The following is a 13,140-nucleotide window of genomic DNA, read 5'->3' on the forward strand; positions in this document are numbered from 1 at the left end:
CTGGACCACTTTTTTTTTTTTTTTTTTTTTGGTGGAGATGCACAAGTGAGCTCTGCCCTTGCAAACCCTCCAGCTTGGAAAGGTTAAGTGGAGCCTGGGAGGTGGTGTCTGCAGAAGCCTAGAAAGAGGAGTTGGACAGGGAGAATTTGGCTTGGTTTCCCCAGAACTGTCCAAGTTACTTTCCAGGAGTTGGGCTCGGCCTCTCCTCTCCATCTTCATGCTTCCTGATAATAACATAGCATATGATTCAGGGCTGCCCCTGCCTCACTCCAGAAGAGCGAGTCTGTGGACAACGTGTGGTCCAGCTCCTTCACTACATGCCCAAGGGAACCAAGGTCCAGAACAATTCAGAGTCAGGGCAGCTAGTTTCCTTCCCACAGGGGAACCTGTTCCCCATCCTGACTTCCACTGAACTGTGTACAGAGCTCTTGCTGGCTCTGGGTTTCAGTCCTCTCTCAGTAGTTCTGTGTTCTTCAGTAAGCTATGGAACCTCTCTGTGTATTGGTCTGTAAAGTGAGGATGATGAACACAGTATTGGTTCCTAGGGCTATTGTGTGTGTTCCATAATAAGGCAGGTAGCAAGTGTTCAGTGAAGGTTAAATTCCCAACCTTGTTAACAAGGTCATCCATATTGCCCACAATGGTTGGTTCAGGCTCAAGGAGGTTTCCTGATTTGATGTCCTATTGTGTCCCCCTTATTATTCACCTCTTGGGATTTTGTATTTTCATGACCACCACGGTTCGTATTCTTCAAGCTTGGAGAGGTACACGGGGCCTGAGGCTCTAGGTCAGATTACAGGACTGCTTTGCTTAATTAAGGCTAGCCAGTGCAGCCGGTGCTACCTGTTATAGAGAGGGCCAAGTCGAGGGGAGCATGGATCCGCTCTGGCCTGAGGACTGTACTCCGACCTGGGGAGGCGGGGGTGGGTGGGTGGCAGATTTCTAGGGCGGAGCCCCCTTCGGTAATGGGGACGTGGGGAGGTCAAACGCCTGGAGGGGGCAGTAGCACACGCAAGGTGAAGACCATATTCTCTTGGGGTTGGCAAAGGGCGGCTCAGTCTGGTGGGGAAGGAGGGGGCTTTCAGCCAAGCCCAAAGGGCTGGACACCTCAGCACCAAGGGGCGTTCGAACGCCGTTGGCATCTTTGGCCGCCCCTTCGGGCTCAGTCAGGGCCCCCTAGACACCCGCGCAGAGCAGAGGAGTGTAGGCTGCAGGTGCCTCTAGGACGCCTCAGTGGCGCGCTCGCAAACCAGACGTTCCCAGCCAAACCTCCAAGAAGCAGTCCCAAATCACCGTGCAGGTGCTACAGGAAGCGCTCGGAGAAGCGGCGGCGGCCACTGCGTGTGCCAGTACGCCGTCCTCGTTCCCTCAGCCGCTATACCCGGGCCCTAAGGTCCCGGGCGGTCGCGGGCAGCCCGCGCGGCGGAGGGCCGGGGGCGTGTGTGTGCGTGTGCTGGGAAGGCGGCCCTCCCCGCGGCCGCCGCAGCGCCAGTGCCTCCCCTCCCCCGGCGCGCACGGCCCGTCCCTGTCCCCGGAGGCGGCCCGAGCCGCCGCGGAGCAGCCTCGCCTTCGCCTCCCGCGTTTCCTACCGCCCGCCCTCCCCCGGCCGGGCTCCGGAGGTTGCCGCCGAGCGGCTCCCGGCGGGAGAGCGGCTCAGAGCGTGCACGGGGGCGGGCGGAGGCGGCCCGGTTCGGGGCAGCCGCGCTGGAGAGAGGCGCGCGCGAAGACGCCGGCCCCCCTCTCCGCGTTCGCTCGCTCGTTCCCCGCCTCCCGCACTCCGCTCGTTCCCACCCCTTCCCGGCGTGATTGATCCGTCACGGGCGCCGCCGCTGCCGCCGCCGCGGCCGTTCTGAGCCGAGCCGGAGCCCGAGCCGGAGCCGGGGCCGGCGCCATTGCGCGGGCGCCGCGGGGAGAGCTTGGCGCGGGGCGGCGGGCCGGGCCAGGCCATGCGGGCCGAGTGAGCCGGCGCCCGCAGCCCGCGGCGCGGCATGGCTTCCCCGCCGAGCTCCGGGCAGCCCGGGCCGCCGCCGCCGCCGCCACCGCCGCCCGCGCGCCTGCTGCTGCTCCTGCTGCTGCCGCTGCTGCTGCCGCTGGCGCCCGGGGCCTGGGGCTGGGCGCGGGGTGTCCCCCGGCCGCCGCCCAGCAGCCCTCCGCTCTCCATCATGGGCCTCATGCCGCTCACCAAGGAGGTGGCCAAGGGCAGCATCGGGCGCGGCGTGCTCCCCGCCGTGGAACTGGCTATCGAGCAGATCCGCAACGAGTCGCTCCTGCGCCCCTACTTCCTCGACCTGCGGCTCTACGACACCGAGGTGAGTGTCGGCCGCCCGTTCCGTCGGGGCTGTGGGGGCGATGGGGGAGGGCGTGTTGGACAGAAGCAAGCTTTGGCCCATGGGCAGATCCCTGATTGAGCCTGCCGAGGGCACCGCGCGGGCTGGGGCTCAGTGCTTACCCTCTGGGTCCCGCCGGGCTTGGTTGGCACAGCCGGTACCAAGATTTGCTGAACATCTTCCTCCTCTGGGATTCTATGTGTGTGTATTCTTGTGGGGTGTGGGATAGAAGACTAGGGTCTCCTTTGCCCAGAGAAGGAGTGGAGAAGGTGCTAACTGAACCTCCCCAAAAGCCTACAGTGGTCGCCCCTGCCCAGGTCCCCGCTGGTGGGGCTGTGGAGTGCTAGGTGGGAAGAACAGGCGCATTGACTCTAAACTGGGCCATCCGGGGCTAGAGAGGCCACGGGCCTGCTCTCGGATCCAGGAAAGCCGAGCTGTGCTTTGAGGTCCGGAGGACTCGGGGACCCGAGGGGCTGGAGGGCGCAGCAGGGCTGGACGAGCTCGGAGCCAGTACTACTCAGGCCGGCGTGGGGCCGCCGGCTCTGCAGCGCTGCTGCCTGCATGTACCCGGCGCTGCCTATGGCCCGAGCGGTTTTCTGAGGAGACCCCCTCGGGCTGGTTGATCAGAGAGTGCCCTGATCAGGTCTCGCCCCGGGCGCGCGAGGGTGTGCAGCCGCGCCGCTGCTGGTGGCCGGGCGGCTGCAGGCGCAGTTTCCCCGGGCGCAGACTTGAAGCACGGACTTGGAGCGCAGCACCCGGTTTGCCCTCCCTGCCCCCTTCTCTGAGGGGAGCCGAAGAGCCGAGAGCTTTCCATCCCAAGCCCCCTCCTCACACCCTCAGCTTGCATTCCGGCTGCAGCAACCGTGCACACCTTCACCGCCCGCCCGGGGGCTGGGGTGCGCCTAGGGGGCTCAGAGGAGGGGATCGCGGGCCGCGCGAGGTCGGGTTTGCGAGTTTTTCGGGACTGAGGGAGCCCTTACGCTCCGGCCGCAGCATCTGAGACGCGGCCTGAAGGGGGCAGTGATTTCCTGTGCAGTACGCTCGGTTGGCGCCTCTTCCACCGCGCCAAAGCCCGGCCGAGACGCTGGGCTTGATTGACCCGGCTTCCTGGGGCTCCTTGGGCGCTTCTGCTCGAGCCCTGGTGCAAACCCCTTTCTGAGAGCAGGGTCGCGCTGCCGCGTTGATCGTGCAGCCTAGGCTACACTTCCTTCTCTGTGTGTCCCCCCCCCCTTTTTTTGGTCCCCGGAGAAAGAACAGAAATCTGGACCTCTTCCCTTCACTGATGAACCAGCCTGCTCTGCGCTGTAAATAAAAGGTGAAGAAACGGGTGGCAGTTGGTGGTGGTACACGCAGGCTGCTGCAAGCAGAGAAGCTTCCTCTGCCCCAGGAGGATGTAAGCTGGGTAGCTGTGCAGAGCCAACCCGTGTGGAATCATTTCTGAATGACATTCCTGTCTTCTCCAGAACATTTCAAGTTCTCTGGGGTAGTTGCCTGGCACACATAAACGGGAGGGCAATGCAATTATACCGAACCATGTCTTCTGAATACTGTTTCTCTGTTGCTCCATCTATATCTATCTATCTATCTATCTATCTATCTATCTATCTATCTATCTATTTTTGTTTTGGAAAGGACACGGAGAGCCGGTTCTTTGGAGACAAAACCATTTATGGACAGGGCAGCCCTGCTTGCATCATCACCAAATATTGTCAGCTGCATAATGTTTTCGCCATCAATTTATTCCCTTCAGAAAGCTTCCCTGAAAGAGATTTCATATTAGCTTGTTAGTAGCAGCAAAGGGAAGGGTGCTCAATTTCAGGGTGTGGGTTGATGCTTTTATATTTTATTTTTCAAGTGTGTCTTGATGACTTTCTGAGTGAGAGGGGGCCTAAAGTCAAGAGGATGAGGCAGTCAGAAGGCACTTCAGCTCAGGGGAAGGAGGGCAGAGGGTATAATCTCAGCCTCACGCAAGCAGGGAAGCATATCTCGCCATTTGAAGGGGCACCGAGCATGGGCTTTGGGGTGGCTTTAACCTGGCTTCTGGTCAGAAACCTAGTATCTTCCCTGTGGGTGACCTTGAGCAAGGTATTGATCTCTCTAAGCCTAGATTTCCACTTCTGAAAGACTGGGACTGTTATATGTACTCCCCAGGATGGTATTGTGATGCTTAAGGGAGATAGCAGGCTGGAATGGAAAATGCCTTGAGCGGGCAGGTGCAGCGGCCAGTGCTCTGTCTGGCATGCTGTAAGCACTAAATAAACGTTTCCTGCCTTCCTTCCTTCATTGTCCTCTGGTGTGGATTCACAAGTAGGACATTGTGACTTCAGATGTGATAAAATGGTCACAACTAAAATATTGACTGCTTATTTGTTTTGCTCACTTCTGAAATCTCATGAAGGCTCAGTGAAGTTACCACCAGAAAAAAAAAGAATCTTGGCTTACAATCAAACAAATATGTATCTCTTGCCATGAAGTGTCACGGTTGGGAGAACACCCGGGTGATACAATACTTAATTTTTTCAAGTGGTCCATCTTTAGAGTACAGGTACTTTCTCTCTAAGCCGAAGTAAAGGATCAGTCTGGGTAATTGCAGCAAAATCCACAGTGATCTAAAGGGTGTTTGGGGCTTGTGTTAGAGTGTGTGGACCCTGTTTTATTCAGATAGGATGTCTTTATGGATTGTGTATACCCCCTTGTCACTTGCTGGGTGTGTCACTTGTTGTCTGTAGACTTGAATGCAGGATGGATGTGGTGAACACATTTTGGCTGGCTTTGCTAACATTTGCTGTCAGTCAATGGCCAGAGACAGTGGGCAGCCAGGGTGGACCTCTGTCCACACAGTCTTCAAAGAGATGGAGATTTAGCAAAACATGTGTTGATCTGATCATTGGGACTAGCCTGTCTCAATAAAGGAGCCTCCCGCACACACTTATTCAGTTGCCCCTCTCCTGTAATTAGAATAGCAATAAAGCATTCAAAGCCCCACTCAGTGCCATGTGTTTGTAAAAATGAAACATCCCAGCAGAGCATCTGCTAGGCAGGACCTCTCTTCTCTGGTGTACCTCAAATCACATCAGCAAATACTTCTTTATGTATTCCAAGGAAGATTTGAGTATATAAAAACACAAGCAAGACAATTGAAAAAACAGATAAAAGGAAGCATCAGAAACCACATAGAAGCATGCAAGTTACCGAACCCAGAACCTGGGCTAAGATGGTTACTGCATTTTTGTAAATTAAATTTTAGCTCTGAGCCTCCTGGCAGTCAAGGTTAAAAGGTAAACATGGTAGATTACATTACTTACGTGTTTGTTTAAAAGACTCTGAGGGACAGTGTCTTTTTTTTCCGTAAAAGTTTTGCAGGTTCAGAAATGTTCTTCATGTGATTGTTTCTCATTCTTTGGTAGCCACATTAATAAAAGTAAATAATAACCAAGGGATGAGTTAAAAAATAATGTCAGCTTTTCTGATTTGATTAAAGTAATTTTCATTTTGGAAAAATAGAAAATTGTAGAGAAGCATTGAAAAAAATTGTCTATAATCCACCTACACAAAGGTAATTGCATCTAATAATTAGTATTATTCCCTTCCAGTTGCTGGTGTTTACTATTTTGTGTGCTTGAAATCTCTATGCACCCTTTTATATTTTGTTTCATTCAGTTAATGTTATAGCATGGTTATTTCCCCATGTCCTTAAATCTTCTTTGCAAAGATGAATTTTAGTGGCTATTTACTATTCTATCCTATGGGTGCCCCATAAGTATTAAATCATTCCCCTACTGTTGGATTTATATGTTTTCCCCTTGTTACTATTTTAAATTATTCTGTAATAAACTTGGGAAAAGTTCAGGGAGCCAAAGGAGCACATTCCAGGTGTGCACCTCTCAGAAGGTCCACCCTGTTGCAGGGATCCAGCTTGGAAAACCCAGAGAAAACCTAGTGATCGGTGAGCACATCCTTTTCTTGAGTGGTTTTGCCAAATATCTGTTCTCTCATTCATTGTGCTTTAGAGAGGACCTAAACAACTGTTGGATGGAGGCCGAGCTTTTCAGGAGGTCTGAGTACAGCTTAGTAGCCATTGGGCACCTACTGCAGTTGCTGGTACTACAGAAAGGCGTAAACCCAGCACTGGGCTCAGGAGAGGAGCTGGTGCACAGGGCAGGACAGAGCAAGCACATGCTTGTCATTTTCAGTGCAAGGTAGAAAGTAATCTGTCTTGATGGTTGCACATTTCTGTGACTATACTAAAAACCATAGGACTGTAGACTTTAAAAGAATGAATGTTATGGTACGTGAATTGTATCTCAATATAGCCGTTCTTAGAAATAAAGAGATAGAAAATGAGCTCTTTTAGAATCAGGCTCACATCTTTGTGGTTATACCCCATTGCCTTGCATGGTACCTCACCCTTAGTAGTTGTATTGCTTAGGAACCTTGTTACAGGTGACAGAAGCCTAATTTTAACTGGTTCATGTGGCTGAAAAATCCTGGAGTGGGCTGTATTCAGGTATGGCTGAATCCAGTCCCTCTCTGTCGCTTGGCTCTGATTTCCTCTGTGTTTGGCTTCACCCTCAGTCAGGCTCTCCCCATTTGGCTGTACAGATGGCCCCTAGCAGCTGCAAGTTTACACACTCCCAGTTTAGAAACTCCAGTAAGAAGACTGTTTCTTTCCTGACGTTTTCAGCAAAAATTCCAAGCTCAGCTCTCATTGGCTTGAGTTGGGTCATGTGTCTATCCCTGAACCAATAACATGATGCTGACGGGCCTGGGATATCCGCCAGCCTTTCATGGAGGAGGAAGGAGGTGAGGCCAGCCCCACCCAACCACAGGAATACAGAGTGGGGAAGAGGTGATTCCTCGAAGTTCATCAGAGGCTGTTAAAGGCGGGTGGATGCCAGGTGGGTCTGATCACGGATATCCACTTGGGGAATGCTAAATTCAAGAAAGAAGCAATAGATGCCAGGGACGTTAAGAGAAAGGGAAGCTCACATCTAGGTCTCCTGGAGGAGAAGAAGTCAAGATGAGTCTGGAAGAGTCAATATAATGTTGACACAGAGAGGTGTGGGCTCAGGGAGATGGAGGTTGGATCCTAGGAAGGATCCCCAGGATCAAAGGATAAAGGCCACAAAGTGTGAAGTCTGTCTGGGGAGCACTGACTTGTTATGTTTTCACCTGAGTGCAGGGTTTGTAGAGGGAAAGGCAGCCTGGTGGTGGGCATGAAAGGCCTTGAATGCCGTGTCAAGAAGTTTAGACTTTATTCTGGAGTGGTGAGGAGCTGTGGGAGGTTTTCAAACATGGATGTGACGAGATTAAGGCCGATAAGAACGTAGAGGCTGAATGGTAGACAGGAGAGGGTGGAGATAGAAAAGTCAGGAAGCTATCGTAGCAGTTGAAGGGGGAGATACTGGGGCCTGAGCAGAGATGGAGAGCCAGTGTGAGGGGATGGAGGCACTCTGAGGCCTGACTGGGTGGGAGGGGCAGCAGAGGGGGAGCAATGACATGAGCGGGGGTATCTGGCAGGCAAGATAGTAACTGAAGTCAGTTACACTGCAGGGGAACGAGGAGAGAGAGTCCCTGCGGGGATGCGGCTGGGCACAAAACCAGACCCTTCAGCTCCCCTAGCTCCAAGCACCTGTTAGATGAGCTTCTTAGCATGTCAGGGGGCCTGGGTTTGTATCCCCATTGGGTACCACGTACCTGCCTGGTGACCTTAGGCAAGCCACTTTGCCTCTGTTTCTTCATCTGTAAAATGGGGCTGATATACTAACTGCCTGATAGGGTGTGGGGAACAAATGAGACCATCCGGGTAAAGTAATTCAGTGCTTGGTACACTGTGAATGCTCAGTAAATATTCACTGCTGTTTTGTCACTATTCTCGTTATTCCTGTACCGTGAGGTGATGATTATGTTGACCTCACAGATCTGTAGTAGGGATAAACATGATGGATGTGGAACCTCAAAACATGATGTAAATGTAAAGCCGTGTTATCTGTAATCTTGCTTTCTAATGCCGCATTGCTGAGAGCGGTGTCGAGAGAGACCGTGTGAGCACGAGATCTTTATTCATGTGTATCTCTCAGCACATCTTACATTTTGCTGTGTGTCATAGCCATCTTTGTCTGTTTCTCCCCCACTGGACTGTAGCTCTGTGAGGGCAGGGCTGGTCCTATTCCCCAGTGGTTTTACATACAGTGGGCATCAGTGATGCCCAGTGGGCATGTTTGCTGAACTGAACTGTAAGTGAATAAATTAGAATCTGCCTTCTGAATTAACTTCCCATAGGATGAATGGTTTCTCTGGATCACTTCCCCAGGGTCTTTGCTCCACCTCTCCATCACCATAGGACTTAGGGGACCCCATATATCAGGATCAAGCTGAGCTGCCTTCTGCATGTTCCCACCAGCAGCCCTGAACTTCCCTGGTATGAGGGAAATACCCTTGGCCATGCCGTGCCTGCCCCTGACCAATTCCTCAGACCTAGCCAGGCACCCAGTAGAAGGTGGGTGGAATAACACACCAGGGCCTGTTTAGAACTACGTATTGGGCTAAGCGTGTTAGCTTGCTACCTTTATCTTTAAAGAGCTCTTGTTCATGTGTTTGGCCTCCCCTCTTGTGGGAAGATGAGGGGAAGAGATGTGAGATTTCAACAGGGAAATGAACAAGCTGGAAGTGTAAGATAGGAGTGAAAATAGAGGTGCTAAATAAATATATAGAGAGGATATATAGCTTTTGTTAGTCAGGGTGGACTAGGCTATGCTGCGTTAGCAAACAAATCCTGAAATCTCTGTTGCTTGACACAGTCAAATTTATATATTGTTCACCCAAATCCAATGAGGGTCAGAGCCTCCTGGGAGGCTCTTCTCCAAGTGAGAACACAGGGCCCCAGGCTGCTCTTGTGCTGTCACTCTTCCATCTTTTGGCTTCAAGAAGATGGCGAGTAGGAAGGAATCCACAGGGAAGGCACACTGGGTTTTGACCATCTTTACTTGGAAGTGACACGTATTATTTCTATTCATATTTCATTGACCAGAAGTAGTCATTGACCAACTTAACCTGAAAGGAGGCTGGGATGTGTAAAGGAGCATGTGGATGTCTTGGACACTTGTCATTTGGGGTCCTTCAAGAAGTACATGCCAAGATGGATTTACAAGTGCCAGAGTTTTGGGGGGAAATACCAGTGAAAGATAAAAGAGGAGGTAGGGAAACCCTCAGACCACAATGCTGTTCTGACACCTGTGAAAGGAGAGGGGAAGGAAGGAGAGTTGGGAGGAGGAGTCTCAGAAAGTCTTGGCCAGCCCATTGGGGTGCTCCAGAGCAAAGATTGCCCATTAGAACAGTCACATATTAGAGACCAAAAGAGCCAGGCTCTAGAATCCCTGTGCAACTTAGTCACTGGCTGCAGGCTCCCTGGGAAAAATGTGTCCTTGGCTTAATTAAACACTATGACAGATGTTGAAGCTACAGCTGAAGGCTTAGCTGATGGTACTTGTCCTGTAGGTTCTCTTTTTAGAGGAGACGTGAGTGGCCCACCTAGATGGCTGCCACAGCTCCACCTATTTCTGCCTCAGTGTCCTAATTCTACACGCGCTAATGGAGAAATTTTTCTGCCAGGCCCTTTTCTAGGCTCTGGGAGTTGGATGTGACATGGACCCTGCCCTTGAGGATCTCATGGCCTAACCGCTGGTCACCTAACCATGGTAGGTAGGAGTCAGGGGAGGATGCTGGGGAAGGCATACCCCTTCTGGAGGCACCTGTTTGGTCATTCCCCATGTTGTTTGGGAATTAAATGTAAGTGGCTTCTTATTGCTGACTTTTTTGGTTACTTATTTTGGTTCTAGGAAGGTGAGAAAATTAAATGGCATAAGTTGCCCAGTGAGCATCTGCATTCATCTCCTCCTTTATTTTATTCTTATTCTCTCTGCTTATATAATGATGTACAGTGAGGCTGGTGAGATGTCTTCCTTTCTGTACCTTTCTAGGAACCAGCAGGTGTGCCAGGCTGAAACCTTGGAAGTGTGAGCTTCAGATGGGGTCAGCGGTCTGGGTTCTGGTGCTAGGTTAGTTGCTAAGACCTCGGCAGTCTAGGTGCTGGTGCTAGGTTAGTTGCTAAGTCTTTGCTCCTCTGTGAATTGCAGCACCGATTGAGGATCTCTGCTCCGTTGTAAGCACTGCAAGGGCAGACATGGGGTGTGTCTGGGTCCGTTGTGCACACCTCTGCCCCTCCAGGCAGTATCTCAGGGCCAGGCACAGAGCAGGAGCTCAATAAACATTTATTGAACAAACAAATAGATCTAAAAGACTGAAACTCAGCTCTCTGATTCTAAGAGGCTAGATGGGTGTAGTTGTAACAAATTGAGGAAGTGCTTTGTATGCCAAGCCATGTGGGGTGAGCTTTCTGCTTGCTCTTTATTCGTACTTCGGTGCTTTGGGGGGCCCAGTAGTTGTGGAGTGCAGAGGGAAAAGGGTACTTGTTGGATGTTCCAACAGAAGATTTTGTGCAAAGCTAATGTCGGTCTCTTCTCCCCTGACAAACATACACAGCGTCCTCCAAGATCCTCCAACATCAAAACCTGGGAAAGAAATACTTTCCAGCATCTGACAAGCATTATGGTTTTAGAAGATTAGTTTATTGGAGCAGTATTCAAACTGGTAGTTGGTGGGTGTAGGAATCGGGTTCTGATACCCCACTCCCACCTCCAGGGACTGTGAGAGCCACAGAGACTGGACTGGGCTCTCGTCCTAGTAGACACTGTAGGAATGAAGCCAAGTCATCAGCATTGGTGAGCCAGGTGATCTAGTGGCAGATCTGAGTATAGTGAATAAAGAGGTGTCCTGGGATCCCCTGAACAACAAGACATATTCCAGGTGCCCTGCTCCTGGGCTGGAAGCTACTGCTCTTCATCCTTCCGTGCTCAGGACTGATTCAGGAACTGGGTAACCTCAGTCTGGAGTGACTATTTCTCTGACCTGGTTTTGGTCTGGAGCCCAAATCAGATAACCAAGTTTATTAGAATCACGTGCAAAATAAGAGTAAATTGGTTATGAGCTGATGTTTGAAGGTCTGGGAATTCTTGCTTGAGTAAAGGGCATGAACATTGTGACACCTTTGGGGGCTGATTGGGGTGTTCTTCTTTTGCCAACTTTCTACTTTTTCAGTCTTTTTTGAACAGTCTACATTGCTGGAAGGATGAAGTGTCATTGTCATGTAGAAAATTCGTGGTAGATCCAAAGTACTGAGTAAATGGATTCATCTGTCTTCATCAGTGCCCATGTCCCACAGCTGCTGGCTGAAGCAGACCGCCCCCCCCCTTCTCCTGCCATTTGGCAAGGACATCCGCGGTCACCGTTCAGATAAAATGTAGCCAAAGAAGGACTGTGGAGTGGTGCATTATTGCCGCTCTCCTGGCGTAGGGTCAGGAGGTGGCAGAGAGAAAATGATATTTTCACTCGCTGCCCATGATCCACTTGACTTTGTTCAGAGGGAACTGATTTTGAAAGCAACAGCCATCCTTATAATAATCACTATATTGTCCAAATCGCTTTGGTTCTGGAACTGCCCATTTACTGAAGCTTTTCTGAGAACGCCCAGAATTGTTTCAGGGATTTAACTGGCAGACAGGGACCTGGAAGCCCACTCCAGGGCGTCTGATCAGAGCCCATGCAAATGCTCCCACCCAGCCTGGCTCAGAGCGCCTTGCCTTTGATAGAAGAAGAATTGGCTAGCCTGTCACTCCATAGAGTGTCCTCTCAGGGCCAGACTGACCCTTCTGACCTCCTTGCTGGACTCTGAATTGTTGGGAAGCCTTTGGAGGGCTTCTAATCTTGTCATTTAAAAAAGGAAAAGGTAAAGGAAACATTATTTGCAAGTGTGTAGGTGAAAGAAAAGAGACTACAACAACAGTAACTCACCTTTATCCTGCGCTTAGCACCTATCAGTCCTATGTCAAGTACTTATTTAATTCTCACGCCAATTTGATGCGGTAGTTGCTATTATTGTCTGCATTTTACATATGAGGCTTAGAGAGGTTAAGTGACTTATTTAACATCACAACCGACCAAGTGGTGCCCTGGGATTTCAATCGGATGGTCTGACTTTGATCTCTGCTGCTTAAATACTAATGTGAAACAGCATCTTCATATGGGAGTTATCTTCCTCCCATGAAAGCAAGTGGCACGTTTTGTCAGTAGCTGCCGCTTCTCTTTTTTTGGATGAATTTCATCCAGCTGCTTGCCTCTCCCTCTAATTCAGCCTCATCCTCACCCATTTCCCTGTCCGCCCACTCAGACACCCAGCGGCGCTGAACTCTCTACTCACTTTAAGTGTGTCTGTCTACACACCTAGCTCACATGGATCCGCTCTCTGTTTCCCTTGCTTCGGCAGAACTTGTCACCTCCTGTAGTGTTTACTCGGGTGTCAGTGTTTGTCTCTGTGTGTGTGTCTCCTGTTAGACTTAGATCATGTCGAGAGCAGCAGTAGTGCTTCCTTTACACATGTAGCTCATACTTGCTAAGCACCTACTTGGTGCCAGGCCCAGGGCTGGTTATAGGGCATGTGGAGGTGAGTCTGAAACAGCAGTGCTTTCAAAGAGAGGCCACCGGGGATCGTCACTATGCAGCATAAGGAGTGTGATGGTGCAGCCTGGGACAGGTGCAGGGGCTATCACCCAGATGCAGAGGACCTTTAGGACCACTGACCCAGCATGCTGGTCAGGTGGCCTCCCTGTTTGATACCCTGACTCATCATTGTTCTGGGAATGGGAACAAGACTTCTCCTTGTGCCCTTGAAGGCCCTGTAGTCTGCCCTGTTCACTCC

The 13,140-nt window shown here is 51.1% G+C and overlaps 1 protein-coding gene across 1 annotated transcript in view; it reads left to right on the forward strand.

Moving 5' to 3' along the window:
- The first annotated feature begins 1,988 nt into the window (after window positions 1-1,988).
- Window positions 1,989-13,140, forward strand: part of GABBR2 (gamma-aminobutyric acid type B receptor subunit 2) — a 365,190-nt gene continuing 354,038 nt past the window's right edge. Inside the window, exon 1 of the mRNA XM_060154769.1 lies at window positions 1,989-2,309. Within this exon, the coding sequence (XP_060010752.1) occupies window positions 1,989-2,309 (321 nt within the window). The remainder of the gene's footprint in view (window positions 2,310-13,140) is intronic.

The sequence above is a fragment of the Lagenorhynchus albirostris genome, chromosome 7 (assembly GCF_949774975.1).
Source record: "Lagenorhynchus albirostris chromosome 7, mLagAlb1.1, whole genome shotgun sequence".
In the NCBI taxonomy this organism is placed as follows: Eukaryota; Metazoa; Chordata; class Mammalia; order Artiodactyla; family Delphinidae; genus Lagenorhynchus; species Lagenorhynchus albirostris.